This window comes from Capricornis sumatraensis, chromosome 3 (assembly GCF_032405125.1).
Source record: "Capricornis sumatraensis isolate serow.1 chromosome 3, serow.2, whole genome shotgun sequence".
Taxonomy (NCBI): Eukaryota; Metazoa; Chordata; class Mammalia; order Artiodactyla; family Bovidae; genus Capricornis; species Capricornis sumatraensis.
Window position 1 is genome coordinate 142,833,241 of NC_091071.1, and position 19,343 is coordinate 142,852,583.

The 19,343-nt window shown below is 37.1% G+C and overlaps 1 protein-coding gene across 1 annotated transcript in view; it reads left to right on the plus strand.

Moving 5' to 3' along the window:
* The window catches only part of CPS1 (carbamoyl-phosphate synthase 1), a 140,392-nt gene that overhangs the window by 14,379 nt on the left and 106,670 nt on the right, over nucleotides 1-19,343 (plus strand). The window contains exons 2-5 of the mRNA XM_068967575.1: nucleotides 9,768-9,877; nucleotides 12,777-12,921; nucleotides 13,652-13,741; nucleotides 18,674-18,730. Coding sequence (XP_068823676.1) covers nucleotides 9,768-9,877; nucleotides 12,777-12,921; nucleotides 13,652-13,741; nucleotides 18,674-18,730 — 402 coding nt within the window. The remainder of the gene's footprint in view (nucleotides 1-9,767; nucleotides 9,878-12,776; nucleotides 12,922-13,651; nucleotides 13,742-18,673; nucleotides 18,731-19,343) is intronic.

Sequence of the window (19,343 nt, forward strand, 5' to 3'; positions counted from 1 at the left end):
ATTTTAGAAATGAGTTCAACCAAAAATAAAACAATTAAATTTAATTTTAAAATGTGGTTATAAGTAAATTTATACCAAATATAAAATGAAAAAAATGAATGTTTAATATTTTAAGTATGAAAAGAAATAATAGGGGTGATACATGTAAATTAAGAGAGTGTATACTTTTATTGTTTCATGTTGTAACCTTTCCTCTTTCACTGAGTTAGCTATTTAATAATTTATCTGCAGTCTACTAAATAATTAGTAGATTTTCTGACTGAAGTAATTTTAGTGTGAATAAAGTTTAATCATGATGTAATGGTTTTATCAAAAGGAATTGCTGTACCCACTTACATCTCTATTGGTAAACTATGGAAGAAAAAATACTGTTGAAGCAGGTGATCTGTATTCCCTTAACTAGTTTCTCAGGAAGTAAATCACATAGAATTAAATACAGCTAAAAATTGCTCATTGCTTCTCACATTTGTGAGTAAAGCCTAAGAGGAATAGTTAAAATACAACTGCTGCTAAGTCGCTTCAGTCGTGTCCGACTCTGTGTGACCCCATAGACGGCAGCCCACCAGGCTCCCCCATCCCTGGGATTCTCCAGGCAAGAACACTGGAGTGGGTTGCCATTTCCTTCTCCAATGCATGAAAGTGAAAACTGAAAGGGAAGTCGCTCAGTCATGTCCAACTCTTCGCGACCCCATGGACCGCAACCTACCAGGCTCCCCCGTCCGTGGGATTTTCCAGGCAAGAGTACTGGAGTGGGGTGCCATCACCTTCTCCGGTATAAAATACAACTGGAGCATAGCAAAAATGCAATTTGCAAGCCAGTTATGTCTCAGAGAAACAGAAGAATTATGTAGCATCTTTGCTACCTGATAACCATTCATTCATACATTCATTCAACCAGTCAGGATTTGCTAGGTCAGTTCAGTTTAGTTGCTCAGTGGTGTCTGACTCTTTGCGACCCCATGAATCGCAGCACGCCAGGCCTCCCTGTCCATCACCAACTCCCGGAGTTCACTCAAATTCATGTCCATTGAGTCGGTGATGCCATCCAGCCATCTCATCCTCTGTCATCCCCTTCTCCTCCTGCCCCCAATCCCTCCCAGCATCAGAGTTTTTTCCAATGAGTCAACTCTTCGCATGAGGTGGCCAAAGTATTAGAGTTTCAGCTTTAGCATCAGTCCTTCCAATGAACACCCAAGACTGGTCTCCTTTAGGATGGACTGGTTGGACCTCCTTGCAGTTCAAGGGACTCTGTTTGTTAGGTATTTACAATAAATAGGAATCTAGCAGTGATAATTAATCACACCTCCTCCTTAACCTCTAAATTTAGGAGCAGTTGAGAAACAAAACAGAGTGTCCAAGACACAGAGATCTGAATATCAGCTTGATTACTATTAAAGCTATTTGGAAAACCAGGCCTAGATCTGTAACCAGATGGACTTCTTAGAGCCCCCATTCCCTGAAACAAATGTATTTGCTCACAGTTGCAAATTTCCCACATTGATGTGCAACTGTAAATAGGTTTCTTTGAAAAAATTATTGAGAAGATTTGAACCAGTCTTGCTCAATTCCATTTTCCAAAGTCACCAATCACACCTGTTACTCTCCCTTGTGGACCTGGGGTTAAATGATTCCAAAGTCCCTGAAAACTTAACATCACTGGCCATGGTATGAATTCATAGAGGTGCAAAATGGCCTCCCCGATCACCTACTGTGTGCCAGATGCTGTGTTATATATATGTCAGAGGTACTGTGTTTGACACTTGAAAAGGCAGGGTCTCTCTGCTTGATGTTGTCTGGTGTTGACCATAATCTTATTGGAGAAATTAGTCATATACTTGGATATAGGGCAGTAAAATTTAAGTGCCAAATTTTACTTAGCTTGTGTGTGTGCTCAGTCGCTACAGTCGTATCCGACTCTCTGCAACTTTATAGACTGTAGCCCACCAGGTTCCTCTGTCCATGGAATTCTTCAGGCAAAAATACTGGAGTGGGTTGCCATGTCCTCCTCCAGGGGATCTTCCTGGCTCAGGGATTGAACCTGAATCTCCTGCTTATCCTGCTTTGCAGGCAGATTCTTTAACTACTGAGATACCTGGGAAGCCCTGTTTTTACTTAACCTTTACTTTAAAAGTGACAAGTCCTTCAATGCCTGTTTAGTTAATGTTCAAAGATGATTAGCTTTAGTTTCTAGCAGGAGGTAGAATTTGGGTATGTGGAAGGAAGAGAGGATATGTGGCAGGAATGAGGGTGAGTACCTGGGCATTCAGGAGTCATTATGCCCATTGGTCTTCAAGATTTGCTTCTTAGAGAAGTTTCCAACAAGTCTCCAAGAGATCTGCAGAGTTGGCTTTTAGTATGGAACAACTGATCAAATCAAAACCCAAACTAAGCAAAAAAACATACAAACAAAACCCCCAAATGAGTAAAATCCATATTTTAACAGGCAGGGTGTGGAAGGGAAGGAGAAAGCCAGATAATGAAAGGTGAAAGAGATGATCAAAACTGTTCTCTCCAGCCCAACCCCATTTATACCCCTTCTTTCCTTACACCAGAGCACAATTTCAAACAGTTCCTAATGGATAGGGCTGCTTAGGGTGGGAATAATAGGGACATGGAACAGGAAGTGATTTAGTCTATGAATTTTATTTATTTTTATTCATGCATCTGCTCTTCTCACTGCTTTTCTTCAGAAGTATGTCCTCTTTATACTTAAAATAATTCCTCTGTAGTTGGATGAAAAATTATATTCTACTCTTATGTGGAAATGTCTTTTTAAGCTGGTTTACAATTTAGATTAAGAGTATGTAAGCAGATTTAGGTAATAGTTATTTAGGGAATAGTAATAGATTATACATATATATGTATAATTATTTTATCTTTCAAAATCTATGATCTGAGCATTTGCCAAGCTATTGAAAGATTTCTAGATAGAAGCTTAATGTTTCTGTTGCCCCTTGTCATAAAATTCTTATTATTATCTTTAATGGACTATGAATATTTGGGTTGATAAACAACTTTGAGTCAAGGATTGATTTACATTTGATTAACTAAAACAGTTTAAATATCTCTTAACTTCTAAGTCAAAAATTAGTACCAGTAGAACCTGAAACTTTGTTATATTTCAGTATTTTATGTCAAATTGGTTAAGTCAATATGAATAAAAGATAACATCAACGACATCTAACTAGTTCTTTGACTCTGAAGCACTTAAATCTAAAATCAGATAATGAATTAAAAGTTAATTTTTTCTAATTGACTATGATCTTGAGAGTTGAAGAATATTCTTATGATTTCATATGCACTTAAATAGTGATGAAGAATTAGACTATAATGAAAATGAGTACCCATTAAAATTAAGCCACTAAGTAGATTCTGTCATAAGTGGAATTTAATTTACAAGAAGGTTTTATTGAGAAAAGTTATTGGAATTTTACTAAGAGACTCAGAGGAGAAAATGTGAAAAGAAGAGCTGCAGGACATATTAAAAGCATTGAGGCTGTTTATTCTGAATCAGCGAAAAAAGTAAAGTGAAAGGAAAAAAAAAAAACAAACCCAAAGTAGTCATCTGACAATAATGTTTATATACATATTCATATTTTGGAAAGAGAAAAGTTGTTCTTTGTGTCTAGTGAAAGCAAACTGATCAAAATCCTCAATTCTACTAAGAAGGAGTCAGATTAAACTCACTTTAGAATTTATTGTCTGCTTTATTGCCCTGTAGAGATCAGCCTAGAGAGAAGCAGCAGACTCAAATTTCAAATTGAACTGAGTCAGTCTTAGTCCCTGCTAATTCAACCAATTTTGATGATTAAAAAGTTAAGAGATTTCAATGTTCCAAATAACTTTTGATCTCTTTGAATTTGGCTTAGACCTTTCACTTGAATTTGCTATGGCAAAAATATGTGAAAATAATGTGGGAAAGATGTTTCTGCAAAATTCATTTGTATAAGCTATTCTAAACCTAGGTAGAATACAGGATTTTCTTTCCATACTCCTATATTTTAGGATACACTGGGTAAGATAGCATTCTCATTTTTTCTATGTCTTCAAAGTGAGAAAGGGACTGAAATAATTTGTCATATAACTCCAGCACTTCAGCTTCTTTCATGTGAAATCCCTAGTAAATTGATGTAAATGATCCTTTTGTTTTAAATTACCATAATATTTGTTTTAACTCAGCATAAGGTGTATTTGAACACTCACATGCAGCATTCTCAGTATGCATATCCTGGGATAACCATCTTCTAACCTTTCTCCCTCAATGTCAGTCGCATCTCTTTCCCACCATAGCACCTCCAAGTTGACTGCACTTAAGCCACTGTTGTGAAAAGGCAACTCAAAACAGATATTTGTTATTTCAAAATTTATACCTAGAACAAACTAAAACTGAATGTATAATCATGCTTTTCAGTATTTTTAAGGTAGTATTTTCTTTAGATAATCACTTAGTGATGCTTTATTCATCCAATAAAATTTAAATGACTGTCTGCTCTGTACCAGGCACTGATGTTGGTCCTGAAGCAGGCACATCAGTGAACAAAACTAACCAAATCCTCTGCCCACATGAGGTTCACTTTCTAGTGGGATAAGACAGATATTTTAAATAAGACACTGGATGATAAGTTAGAAGGCAATGAGTATTGTGAAGAAAGAGTAAACTAAGGAAATAGAGTGCTGAGGGGCATATTGCTATTTATTTCCACTCTTTTTTAGATTCTATTCCCATACAGGTCATTACAGAGCATTTAGAAGAGTTCCCTGTGGTATACCGTAAGTTCTTACTAGTTATCTATTTTATATTTAGTAGTGTATATGTGTTAATCCCAATCTCTCAGTTTATTCCTCCCCCCTTGACACTCTTCTGTAAACACGAATTTGTTTTCTGCATCTGCAACTCTATTTCTGTTTTGTACATAGATTTATTTGTACCACTTCTTTTTTAAGATTCCATATACAAGTGATATCATATGATATTCATCTTTATCTGACTTACTTCACTCAGTATGACAATCTCTAGGTCCATGCATGTCACTGTAGATGGCATTATTTTATTCCTTTTCATGACTGAGCAATATTCCATTACATATATGTACTACATCTACTTTGTCCATTCTTCTATCAGTGGACATTTAGGCATATTGCAATTTTAAATAGGTCTTGCCAAGAAGACGAATGACTTCGAGTAAAGACTTGAAGGAATCGTTAAAATTTAGATTCAAAATTTGATGTTTTCTTCTTAAAATTTTAACTTTTATTACTGAAATCATTGGCCTGCAAGAAAATTAAACCAATCAATCCTAAAGAAAATCAACCCTGTATATTCATTGGAAGGACTGATGCTGAAGCTGAAGCTTCAACACTTTGGCTGCTTGATGTGAAGAGTCGACACATTGGAAAAAGACCCTGATGCTGGGAAAGATTGAAGGAAGGAAGACAAGGGGGCAATGGAGGATAATGGTTGAATGGTATCATTGACAGAATAGACATGAGTTTGAACAAACTCTGGGAAATAACGAAGGGCAGGGAAGCCTGGTGTGCTGCAGTCCATGGTGTTGCTAAGAGTCAGACATTACTTAGAAACTGAACAACAATAACTGAAATCATGAATGGGAAGGAAAGGGGGAATTATTTTATTAAAGAGAAATCTCTGAATGGAACGGATATATTTTTATCTTTGTATTTCCAGGTGTTTCAGAGGTATCCTTTTTGAGGTTTCCTCTATTTTACCATCCTAGCACATATCTGGCCTTTTTACTAGATTCAGTGGGAGGGGGACTGAGGACATTTATCCATGTATCTTCCGAGCCCAGCATGGTACTTGGCACATGGTAGGAGCTAAATAATATGACCTGAAAATCTAAACTGTTTTATTGACATTCACATTTTTTATTAAACAGTTAGAGACCATGTCATGATAGAGGCCATTTATTTTATAGAATTCATATTTATATAGTTTTTGGTTACTTTTCCTGACATTCTATGAGTGTGTAGACTTCTCTTCACTAAGGTTTACTGTGCAGTTTTAGCATTCAAACTACAAAAGTGCTCTGGTAGTAGGCATTTATATGATCACTTAAGGTTATAGTCTAAATCCTAGACTATGCACCTCTTTCTACTAGGACTGAGGCAACTAAAATATCCTTTGATGGTAACAGTGATTTCTTTCAGACTCATTGGAATGAAATAGCATTTGGGGACCTGTTAGCTAGAAGAGGGGATTCCAAATAATAGCTCTTTGTTCAGAGTATCTCCAGTGATTCATAGATAAGTCAGTTGGCACCTATCATTTGAAACTCATCAGAGGCCAATGTAGTTAAGTGGAATATAAAGGATAGTACAGGCAGTAAACAGAAGACTTGTTACAATATAATGTGCAGTGGAAAAGAGACTGGAAGATCAATAAAAGCTGCAAAAAAGAACAAAAAATATAATTAAAGGGGCAAAAAGACATATTGAACACAATCTCAGGGACTATTTCAGACAACAGTAAATGTCTCCTCAAATATATCTTTAAAAGACAGAATGTAAAGTAGAAAATAGTCCCATGGAGAGAAGAAGAGAAATACCAAATAGAATTGTAGGAATAGGCTAACAAGAGTCAGATTGCTTATGCTAATTTTTACCTTCTTTTAAAATAATTAGATGGTGTCAGGTAGATCAGGGAATCTGAAATTCTTATATGAGAAGAGGATCAGTTCAGATCAGTCTCTCAGTCATGTCCGACTCTGTGACCCCATGGACTGCAGCATGCCAGGCTTCCCTGTCCATCACCAACTCACGGAGCTTACTCAAACTCATGTCCATAGAGTCGATGATGCCAACCAACCATCTCATCCTCTGTCATCCCCTTCACCTCCTGCCTTCAATCTTTCCCAGCAACAGGGTCTTTTCCAATGAGTCAGTTTTTCGCATCAGGTGGCCAGAGTATTGGAGTTTCAGCTTCAGCATCAGTCCTTCCAATGAATATTCAGGACTGATATCCTTTAGGATGGACTGGTTAGATCTCCTTGTAGTCCAAGGGACTCTCAAGAGTCTTCTCCAACACCACAGTTTGAAAGCATCAATTCTTCGGCGCTCAGCTTTCTTTATAGTCCAACTCTCATATCCATACATGACTACTAGAGAAACCATAGCTTTGACTAGATGGACCTTTGTTGGCAGAGAAGAAAATAGAGAAAAGCAAAGGGAAAAATATAAACAGAGGTGTTATTTTAGGCAGGTACAACTGAGTACAGTGGATAAATTGGCATATATAAGACAACTGAAATTTTCAGTTCACATGCCAAGTTTTGCCAACTAAGTACAGTTATTTTAGGTTCTAAGAAAGTTAAATATTATTTTAAAAAATATCAGGAGGTAAATGTTTCCTGACTTACCTCCATTTTATGAAAGCATTTGGCTACACATGACTTCCTCAAGAACAGAAAATAATACTTTCAGTAGAAATTATTTTTTGACAGTGTATTTCCATGACTTGAAATGAAGGTTTATATCTGCTGAAATACATCAGAGATACCTAGGACATTTTCCCAATAAATTTACCCCTACTGAGAAGCACCACCTTATACATTTGATTAACTTATAATCTTTGGAAATGTACTGAACATGATCACTTTTACTTCCTAAAATCATCAGCCTCTGTCCTGAATTACAAATAAAGAATGGCTGACAAGTTAAAATGTAAAATAAGAAAATCATATTATGAGAAGTGACATGCAAAGATGATTTCCCAGACAGAAACAGAATTCAGACTGGCTAACTGTGTGTTAAGCCAGTGTCTGTCAGGGAAGTCTTGTTATCATGCATTAATTACATTAATTAATTACATACATTAATTACTTATTGTGCTTTCCTCTGTGCTAATTCCAAAAACTTCTTAGTTTAGTGGCTGAGAAGGTAAATTATGACTATTTAAAGATAAAGTATCAAGCTTGAGATCTTGAACACTGGTTCCAAGTTTGTAAATATAAGAAAACTTTGTCTCAAAGATTATTTGATAAGTTAGGTGAAGGATAACATACTTTTGGTTAACTCTGCTCTTGGAGTCTCATATACACACTGACACAAACACCTATAAAATGTGCCAGATAGCACTTTGTCCAACTTTCTGAAAGGAACTTGTGTACTTTGCAACTAAAGGAGGCACTGTATTTCTAAAGAGGACTGTACAACAGAAAAATGATGAGGTTTTACCATCATGCACTTTGTTAAACTAGAAGAACGTAGAAACAGAGGTCTAGAAATCATGTATTGTGTTCCTATTGTATACCAAGGTTGGGATATGTGTGTGTGTGTGGTAAGACTGGAGGTGAGTGGTAGGATAGAAAAAGATTTGACACCATGGGATCCAGAGCTAAAAATGTGAGGAAAGGAAAGGAGAGAATTAGTATATTTCTATCTCTGATGGCTGCATTTCACCCTTGAAGAGAGAATAGCATCGTGATTGTCTTTACTTACATGATTTCAACTCATGGCCAAATTTGTTTCATTCACATCTCTATTCATTCCCCCACCCCCAACTTCTGATTATTTGAAGAAATCTCAGATATGATATTAGTCTATCCTTAAGTATTTCAGTATATATCTTAAAAAATGAAAATTCTTAAAAATATAATAATTCTATTATGTCTTAAAAATTATACTGAATACAATAAAATATCAATTTAGTTTCATATTTCCTCAATTATTGCTGAGATATTTTTCTTTATGGTTTACTTTTAATAACATCAAAATGCTGGGGGCTTCCTTGGTGACTCAGTGGTAATGCAGGAGACATGCCTTCAATCTCTGGTCTGGGAAGATCCCACATGCTGTGGAGCAACGAAGCCCATGGGCCACAACTATTTAGAGCCTGGGAGCTGCAACTTCTGAGCCTGTGTGCTGTAACTCCAAAGCCTACGTGCCCTAGAGACTGCACTTTACAACAAGAGACGCCACCACAGTGAGAGGCCCAGATTAGCTCCTGTGGCTAACTGGTGTCTGAACTCTTTTGAGACTCCATGGACTGCAGCCCACCAGGCTCCTCTCTCCATGGGATTCTCCAGGCAAGAATAGGGGAGTGGGTTGCCATCTTCGAACTTGCATCTCCTGCATTGGCAGGCAGATTCTTTACTACTGAGCTACCAGGGAAGCATCCTGGATATAATTAATTCTACTAAAAAGCAAAATGTAATGTATTTTCAGATGTTCCATAAGTGCTTGCTTTTGCATCAGTATTCATAGAACAACAAAGTTTTAGTTTCTTTATGATCCTAAAGCTCAGGGAAGGGGCAGCACTTGAGATAAGTTCATCAAACACAAGAGGTCTGTGGAATACAGTTTGATAGATAACCTTGAAGATCCCTTTTAGTTCTAAGCCCCAGAATCCTGCTGAGCTGTATGGTACAATTCAGTGTTATTTCCCTTAAGTTATACTTGAGCAAAGCGAAGGAATACTAATAGGGAAAAGACAGACACATAGCATTTCAGCTAAATTGAAGTATTTCTGGGTTGTCAATAATTCTACAAGTGGACTGAGGATAGACAGAGTATTGATATGCTTCAGTTCCTCTTTCAAGCAAATCAAAACACCTGCCAGTGAGAAGAGCCATACATTTGAAGAAAAGTGGTCAATAACAGGATATCAACTTCAAATCTAGAGTATGGTTTCATCAAATATACTGTGCATTTATTTAATACATTTGCATATTGTAATTTTGGATTTTTTTTTCAGCTAGTTGTGCTTTATATTTTGTATTCTGCTAAGATTCACACATCTGTTTCTGTAGGCACAGACAGCACACATTGTCCTGGAAGATGGAACTAAGATGAAAGGTTACTCCTTTGGCCATCCATCCTCTGTTGCTGGTGAAGTGGTTTTTAATACTGGCCTGGCAGGGTGAGTAATGCTTCTCTTCCAAGGCTTTCTTCTTCCTTGATATAGAGGAATAACTGGATGATATGACTCATGGTGGGAAGTTGAAATCACTGCATCATCATTATCACACTACACATTATCCTGAAGTTGCCTTGTGCTTGTACACAGCTCGAACCTTGGACACAAACTCCTCCCTGTGGCTGTAAATGAAAGAGAATACAGACACTGGTGTTTCCCTGGTAAAAAAGAACAAAATTAATTCTAGAAACTTAGGGTAGGTAATCCATGGGAGACCTGGTACATAGATCTGATATTTTCAAAATTTGTCAAGTGAGACTGAATTTAGTATTTAAGATCTGCTAATAGATATACATCAATGAAGGTAAGAGTTGCTACAGAAATTATGCAGCTGCTTTTATCTAGCCAACAAATGTTCATCTGGCAACCAGGAGGCTGAAGTTCTGGTCTCAGTGCTAATGGTAACTGATGATGTGATATTGAGAAAATCACTCAGGCTTTCTAAGTCTTAGTTTCCATATGTAAAGAGTGAGGGAATTGGATCAGCTAGTAATTTATAGCTGGGGATTTAAAAATTAGGTCTTAAAAAATTAGGTGGTTTCAAAAAGTTTCCATTAAAGATTCAAAAGACTAAACTGTAAAATAGTTGATGAATTCTTCAGGGAAATTCAGTTAGTCTTACCTTATAAAGACAAAGAGGCATTGGGTTAACTGATATTGAAGATATTGATTGACCAAGCTTCCATTATATCATTAATGTACATTCTTCATTAGACTCTTGCTCCCTGTTTGAAATAAAGAATATTAGATGATTTTTAAAATAGTTCTACTGGTAAGAACATTAAATTACAGAGTATGAAAACTGTTCGCAAAGTTTTGCTTCACCAGGCAATTATTTAAGCCTTTCGACAGCACTAATTACTAGCTGTGTTAATATACCTGCCAACAAACAACTGTTTAATATAGATCAGAATGATGGAGGGCACTAGAGTTTTCTTCTCTGTGATAGATTACGGGTAATAAATCTTGTCACATCACAAAAGTCAAACAGGACCTGATGGATTAATTTGCTTCCAACACTGCAGTTCTCTAAGACAAGCTGTATTTATTCATTTACTGGAGAGAGCATTGTAAGCTTATGTTTAAAGAGAGCAGCCAGTTCTTTTATGGAGAGAAAGAAGAAAGGAAGTAAAATTAAATTAATTAAAGGCTTTTTTTTTTCATGTAGAGAAAGGCGTTCATTAATAAGTTTAGTCCACAGATCCTATTTTCCATTGAGAAATGCTGCTTTCCTTCATTGAGTGGCTCACCCAGTAAGGTGGTTAATAATTAAGGGGGTTATTTTGTTTTTCATCTGCAAGAAATGCATTTATATTGTGTGTAAGCTTTGGTTTTAAAAATTATTAGTTCCTGATAGGTCAGAGCATTTGAGAAATTAGCTGATGGGGGTGTGGGTATGTGTAAATATCACAGCACTTTTGTCACTTAAGAGTTTGCTGAGCTGAGAAGCTATTCTGTTGACAGGGGAGTTCTGGGAGGAGTTAGTCTGGGTGGGGGTTAAAGAATTCATGTTGACTACTGCCGGAGCTGAGGTTTTGAAGATGTCATTCTGTCCCCCTCAGCACCTAAATTCAATTTCAATAGTAATCCACAAGAAAGACTAGGTTTAACTTGCTCTGTGGGAAGTAAAAATGTAGGAGAGTGAAAAAAATCTCATTGCAGTATATTTCAAAATATAGAATAGCTATAGATAGATCCTGAATAAAATTTCATATTATTAAGAATAAACATTTTATATATAATTTTATTTATTATAGAACAAAAACAAGAATACACGTATTTTTATTTTTTCCCTCCTTACACTTTAAAATAAAGCCCTCTGCATTTATTCTTAATTCCATATCCTTACTTTAAAATAGTTACTTGGAATCTTTTAATTTAGAAGACAGAAATGCTTTTGATCAATTTTTGTAGCATTGATTTTATTCTATAAAAAAACTATCAAACATATACTATCAATAATAACTTGATAATTATCAAACATATACCTCTCTATAACTAAAATATTTAAAAATCAAGTATTTAAAAATTTATTAATTTTTTCATAGAAAATAAATCAATATTTTAAATATTCAATACATTTTAACAAACATATATACCAGGCAGCCACCACTGGTGTAATCAGTATGTTCTTCAGTATGCTAAAAGATAAAAAGACTTTTCAATTTTTGACAGTTAATATTTTGGCAAAACTGTCATCCATCAGTAGTAAATATCAGTTTGGACTCACTCATATCTGGTACTAGGGGAATCTTTGGGAATTAAAATATCTGCAAACTTTAAATAGAGCAATATTGGGATGGGGGACATGTGCACCCATGACTGATTCATGTCAGCTTATGGCAAAAACCACTACAATATTGTGAAGTAACTAGCCTCCAATTAAAATAAATAGATTAATTTAAAAAATTAATACCTTATGAAGAATTTTTCAAGGTATTAAAAATTTAAGAAAGTGAGGGAATAGGAAATTAAATGAGAATATGCCATAGTACTTGAGTCTTTTCATATCAGTAACATCATGGGATACGTTTCCATATTTTACTGCAAAATTTCCCTAAGTTTGGCAAAATCTAGAGACAAGCTCCAGTGTTCTTGCCTGGATCATCCCAGGGACGGGGGAGCCTGGTGGGCTGCCGTCTATGGGGTCGCACAGAGTCGGACACGACTGAAGCGATTTAGCAGCAGCAGCAGCAGCAGAGACAAGCTTGTAAGATTTTATTCTCATGTTCTTTAATTTTCAAGGGTCAGATAATTCAGATCACGGATGCAGAATCAGAATAAATTAGATCATGCGTACAAATCAAGAATCTGTTGGTAATATTTTGGCTTCTTTACTCAGGTACCCGGAAGCTCTTACTGACCCTGCTTACAAGGGGCAGATTCTTACCATGGCCAATCCTATTGTTGGGAATGGTGGAGTCCCTGACACCGCTGCACTGGATGAACTGGGACTCAGCAAATATTTGGAATCTGATGGGATTAAGGTAGTACCAGTGATGACTATTTAAAAAGTATAGTTGATTTATTTTAAGAATCTAGGCTGGACAAAGTTTCAGCCTCTGTCTTGTAGTAAAAATAATTAAATTTATAGTCTCAATCTCATTCCTTGGTATATGAGAATAAGTTTTATCATGGAACTATTCTGAATTTCATTTCTCAGGGCACTTTGTATTTATTCTTAATGCTGTGGATGAAATGTGGCTTCATTTGGAAAAATGTTGTTTTAAGTTCAGATAACAGCGATGCTACAAGAATTTGTGTTGAATCACTTTTTAAAAGGATTTTAAGAATCAAATCTGTATCAGTTATTTATATTTTAAATCTTACTCTCTCTGGGAGATAAATAAAAGATAACTTGTATGCCAGCCTAAAAGTAAAAGTAAATACAATGAAAATTTCCTATTCAATGTAAATTTGGGTAATATCATGGGGATATGAACTATATAAATTATTCAAAAATTTATAGAGGGTGCTGAGAAAGGAGATCTAGTTTAGCCTCCTGATTTGGCAAACCAGGTAAGACTGTCTGCCACATGACAATTAAGGTAGTTACTATATATCTTAAAAAAATTTTTTTATCATATTTTGTTCTTTAAGTCTCCAAAATTTTAAGCATTTTGTTGATTGGTAATAAAAAATCCGAGCTGACTCAAGTTACAAGAGTTGGATAGCATTTTGTGATCACTTTAAAAAACTGACTGCCTGTCTTTCTAGGTTGCAGGTTTGCTGGTGCTGAATTATAGTGATGACTACCACCACTGGCTGGCTACCAAGAGTCTAGGACAGTGGCTACGGGAAGAAAAGGTGAGAAATATCCAGCAGCCAGTATCACCGAAGGATGATTGGTGGGGTCCTGGAAAGTTGGGAAGGTGTATGTAATTGCAAAGGGCCAAACAGATGCGGTAGATCACGCAGTTTGGGATCCTTTTGTTTCAGAGAGTGCTTCCTTCTGTTACTACAGGCTGAATGTCCAGAATTCATTCTTTAAACAGAGGAACTTATCAGTTCAGTCGATCAGTCATGTCTGACTCTTTGCAACTCCATGGACCGCAGTACACCAGGCTTGCCTGTCTATCACCAACTCCCGGAGCTTAATCAAACTCATGTCCATTGAGTCAGTGATGCCATCCAACCATCTCATCCTCTGTCTTCCCCTTCCCCTCTCATCTTCAGTCTTTCCCAGCATCAGAATCTTTTCCAATGAGTCAGTTCTTCACATCAGGTGGCCAAAGTATTGCAGTTTCAGCTTCAGCATCAGTCCTTCCAATGAATATTCAGGACTGAGCTCTTTTACGGTGGACTGGTTGGATCTCCTTGCAGTCCAAGGGACTCTCAAGAGTTTTCTCCAACACCACAGTTCAAAAGCAACAATTCTTCGGCACTCAACTTTCTTTATAGTCCAACTCTCAGATCCATACATGACTACTGGAAAAACCATAGCTTTGACTAGATGGACCTTGACTAAGTAATGACTCTGCTTTTAAATATGCTGTCTACGTTGGTCATAACTTTTCTTCCAAGGAGCAAGCGTTTTTTTAATTTCATGGCTGCAGTCACCATCTGCAGTGATTTTGGAGCACAAAATAATAAAGTTTGTCACTGTTTCCACTGTTTCCCCATCTATTTGCCATGAAGTGATGGGAACAGACACCATGATCTTAGTTTTCTGAATGTTGAGTTTTAAGCAAACTTTTTCACTCTCCTCTTTTACTTTCATTAAGAGGCTCTTTGGTTCTTTCTTGTTTTCTGCCATAAGGGTGGTGTCACCTGCATATCTGAGGTTATTGATCCCAGCTTGTTGCTTCATCCAGCCCAGCATTTCTCATGATGTACTCTGCATAGAAGTTAAATAAGCAGGTTGACAATATACATCCTTGACATACTCCTTTCCCTATTTGGAACCATTCTGTTGTTCCATGTCCAGTTCTAACAGTTGCTTCCTGACCTGCATACAGATTTATCAGGAGGTAGGTCAGGTGGTCTGGTATTCCCATCTCTTTAAGAAGTTTTCCACAGTTTGTTGTGATACACAATGTCGAAGGCTTTGGTGTAGTAAATAAAGCAGAAGTAGATGTTTTTCTGAAACTCTCTTGCTTTTTTGATGATCCAGTGTATGTTGGCCATTTGATCTCTGGTTGCTCTGCCTTTTCTACATCCAGCTTGAACATCTGGAAGTTCACGGTTCAAGTACTGTTGAAGCCTGGTTTGGAGAATTTTGAGCATTACTTTGCTGGCGTGTGAGATTATATTTTCAGTTTATCCACTAGGTGGCACTCATACATGCTTGGTGAAAGTGAAAGTCGCTGAGACGTGTCCAACTCTGTGCGACCCCCATGGACTATATAGTCCAATGAATTCTCGAGGTGAGAATACTGGAGTGGGTAGCTTTTCCCTTCTCCAGGAGATCTTTCTCACTCAGAAATCAAAGCGGGGTCTCCTGCATTGCAGGTGGATTCTTTACCAACTGAGCTACCAGGGAAGCCTTTCTCAATCTGGAAAGGGGTTAGAGAAAATTTTAGAATTCTCTGTAGTCTGGAACAATTTAACTACTCCCTCCCCTTTTAACCAGATATGTAACTTGTTTCATAGATTCTTGTACCAGGTCAGTCATTAACTAGCTGTGTGACCTTGCTCTGGTCATGCAATCATACCATACTTTCTTAATTTTAGTTTTTAATGAATGTGTACAGATTGCCATCAAATCTTGTTGGGCTTAAAGGTTATGACTCAATGACATGTAATTGGATATCATCTCATTTGAAGTAATAAATGAAAAAAGTTACTAACTTTACTTTGCATGCTAAGTCGCTTCAGTCATGTCTCACTCTTTGCAACCATTTGGACTGTAGCTCACCAGGCTCCCCTCTCCGTGGGATTTTGCAGGCAAGAATACTAGAATGGGTTTCCATCACCTCCTCTAGGGAATCTTTCCCACTCAGGGATCGAACCCACATCTTTTATGCCTCCTGCATTGGCAGGTGGGTTCTTTACCACTAGTGCCACCTGAGAAACTCTATATCTGCCTTTCTTTGAGTATTATTTTCTAATCATATAAGAATATTCTCCTGGGTTGAATGTCAGACATACTTAGAGTAATTAGAGTTAATGGACCTGCTATATTAAACCTCATTTCTACCATTATAGTAGCTGCTTTTTCTTAGGTTGCTATTGGGCCTGTAATTGACAGAATTTTAATCTGAAAAAATTCTGACACTCTGATGAGCACCTACTGCATGTGTATGCCTAGATGCTCAGTCGTGTCCGATTCTTTGTGACCCTGTGCACTGTAGCCCGGCAGGCTCCTCTGTCCGTGGGATTCTCCAGGCAAGAATATTGGAGTGGGCAGCCATTCCCTTCTCCAGGGGATTTTCCCAACCCAAGGATTGAACCCAGATCTCTTGCATTGCAGGCAGTTTCCTTACCAATCTGAGCCACCAGGGAAGCCCAAACATCTACTGATTGGGGCTCAATGTTGCCTCTTCCTAACAATTAAAAAGAATATTGATCTTAGTTTCCTGGATATCATTACTGCTAAATGTTAAAAGAGATAATAAAGCATCTGTAGTATCTCCCAGATCTTTTCTAGTTTCTTTCAATCATTATCTGAATTTACCTCTTTGTAGTTGTCATTAATGTTTCCTTTGTGTTATGTAGGGACCTGATATTATAGCTGCTTTGTGTCAGAATTAATAGCTTGTTTTAAAAATGTGCCTTGAGTCTTCTTCCATAATCATAGACACATAGAGTAGAACAGGGTCTAAAATTATAGCTAGTTTACCTCCTTCTATGGACAGGTGAGGGAAAACACCTTGCTCATACATCACTCAGATAATTGGTGGAAGAAAAAAGAACTAGAATCTGTTTCCTCATTCTTAACTCATTGCTCTTTCCCCTTTCATCCATGGGGAATATGTTCCAAGACACCCTGTGGATGCCTGAAACTGTGGATAGTACCAAATCCTATATATACTAATATGGCAGAAAGTGAAGAAGAACTGAAAAGCCTCTTGATGAAAGTGAAAGAGGAGAGTGAAAAAGTTGGCTTAAAATAACATTCAGAAAACTAACTTCATGGCAAATAGATGGGGAAACAATGAAAACAGTGAGAGACTTTATTTTGGGGGGCTCCAAAACCACTACAGATGGTGACTTCAGCCATGAAATTAAAAGATGCTTGTTCCTTGGAAGAAAAGCTATGTTCAACCTAGACAGCATATTAAAAAGCAGAGACATTACTTTGCCAACAAAGGTCTGTCTACTCAAATCTACGGTTTTTCCAGTAGTCATGTATGGATGTGAGTTGAACTATAAAGAAAGCTGAGCACCAAAGAATTGATTCTTTTGAACTGTGGTGTTGGAGAAAACTCTTCAGAGTCCCTTGGACTGCAAGGAGATAAAACCAGTTAGTCCTAAAGGAAATCAGTCCTGAATATTCATTGGAAGGACTGATGCTGAAGCTGAAACTCCAATACTTTGGCCACCTGATGCAAAGAACTTACTCATTGGAAAAGACCCTGATGCTGGGAAAGATTGAAGTTGGGAGGAGAAGGGGAAGCAGAGGATGAGATGGTTGGATGGCATCACTGACTCGAGGGACATGAATTTAATTAGGCTTCGGGAGTTGGTGATGGACATTGAAGGCTGGTGTGCTGCAGTCCGTGGGATCGCAAAGAGTTGGACACTACTGAGCGACTGAACTGAACTGATATATATATTCTAATGCTATATTTTTTCTTATATATACATACCTATGACAAAGTCCGATTTATAAATTAGGCACAGTAAATGAATATCTGAATTTCCAGCATCACTTGTGCTTTGGAGCTAGTATTAAGTAAAATAGGGCTGCTTGAACACAGCACTGAGATATTGCAGCTATAAACCTGATAATTCAGTTGGCTACTAAGTGACTCAAGGCGGGATTCACTGGACAAAGGGGTGGTTTACATACACTATTCAAACTGGTACACAACTGAAAACTTATGAATCGTTTATTTATGAAGTTTTCCATTTAAAAAATATTTTTAGACTGTTGGCAATAGCAGGTAACTGAAACTACAGAAAGCAAAACTGGATATGAGAGATAGATACCACATCTATCCCTATCTAATCTAGTCAAAGAAACTAAATCAAGTGGAGGTGTTGCTAGATTGACCAATAGACTAGGCCAAATTTAACACAGGTGCTTAAGAAGCACCTCCAGGAAACTCTGGGGGTTGGTGAAGGACAGGGAAGCCTAGTGTCCTGCAGTCCACAGGGTCACAAAGAGTCGGACAAAACTGTGCGGCTGAACAACTAGAACAACCTCCGGGTAAACTCGTTGATTGCCTACTATGTGTCAGAAGCATGGATTTGCATATAATTTATGTAATTTTGCTTATGAAATTCACTTCACAAATTCTTTTAGTTTAAAATATACATGTATATATAAAATTTTGTTACGTGTTTAACATCCTGGATTAAAAGCAACAAAACTGTAGTAGAAGATCGATGTTCAGAATTTCTCATTTTTCATTCTGAGGAATGGTCTGGGTATTAAGAATCCTATGCCCAAGAGGAACAGCAATTTACCTTGTTCTCACAACACAGTCACGCTACATCAGAGAAAAGAAGGCGTAGGGAAATTATTTACTGCTCAAGTAGACAGACGATGTTAAGTTGGTAACTTGAAAATACTATGCTGGACCTAATTTCCTCCAATGTTACTGTCACTACCCTTTTTTTTTCCCTCCACAGGTCCCTGCAATTTATGGAGTGGATACAAGAATGCTGACTAAAATAATTCGAGATAAGGTATGATAATCATATTTAGCCAAATCTATGTTTATGTATATATGTTCATGTACACATGCACACACATATATATATACACATATGCATATGTGTGTGTACGTATACGTGTATATATACATATGTCTGTATGTACATATGTTTTTTCTCAGTGCCCAGGGAACCCGTTGGTATGTAAAAGAACAAATCCAGCCCATTTCTGTCACTTGGGTCTCTGTCATCCTGTTTTACTTTTTCAAAGTTACTTGATGTGACTTTCAAGACTGAATACTTGATTGGGATGTTTGCTCATGAGTGGTTTTGAGATGAATTCCCTCAGCAGTAGTTAATTGAGTGCCCACTCTATGTCCACTATCCCAGGCAAATCCTTGGAGATTCAGCTCATGTGACAGGGCTAGTGAGACAAGTGGAGAAGGTAACTAGACACATAAGAATTTTGCCTAAATTGAATACCTACCTGCTGAAAAATGCAAACCAGGAAGCGTGCAGCACTAGGGCTGTTATTTATTTAGTCCTCTTGAAGGAGTTTGTGAAATTTGTGAGTGTATTAAATGAGCCCTCTATGTGCTACCTCAATTAGTCTTTCTTAAAGTTTTTCTAGTGACCAAGATGAAGG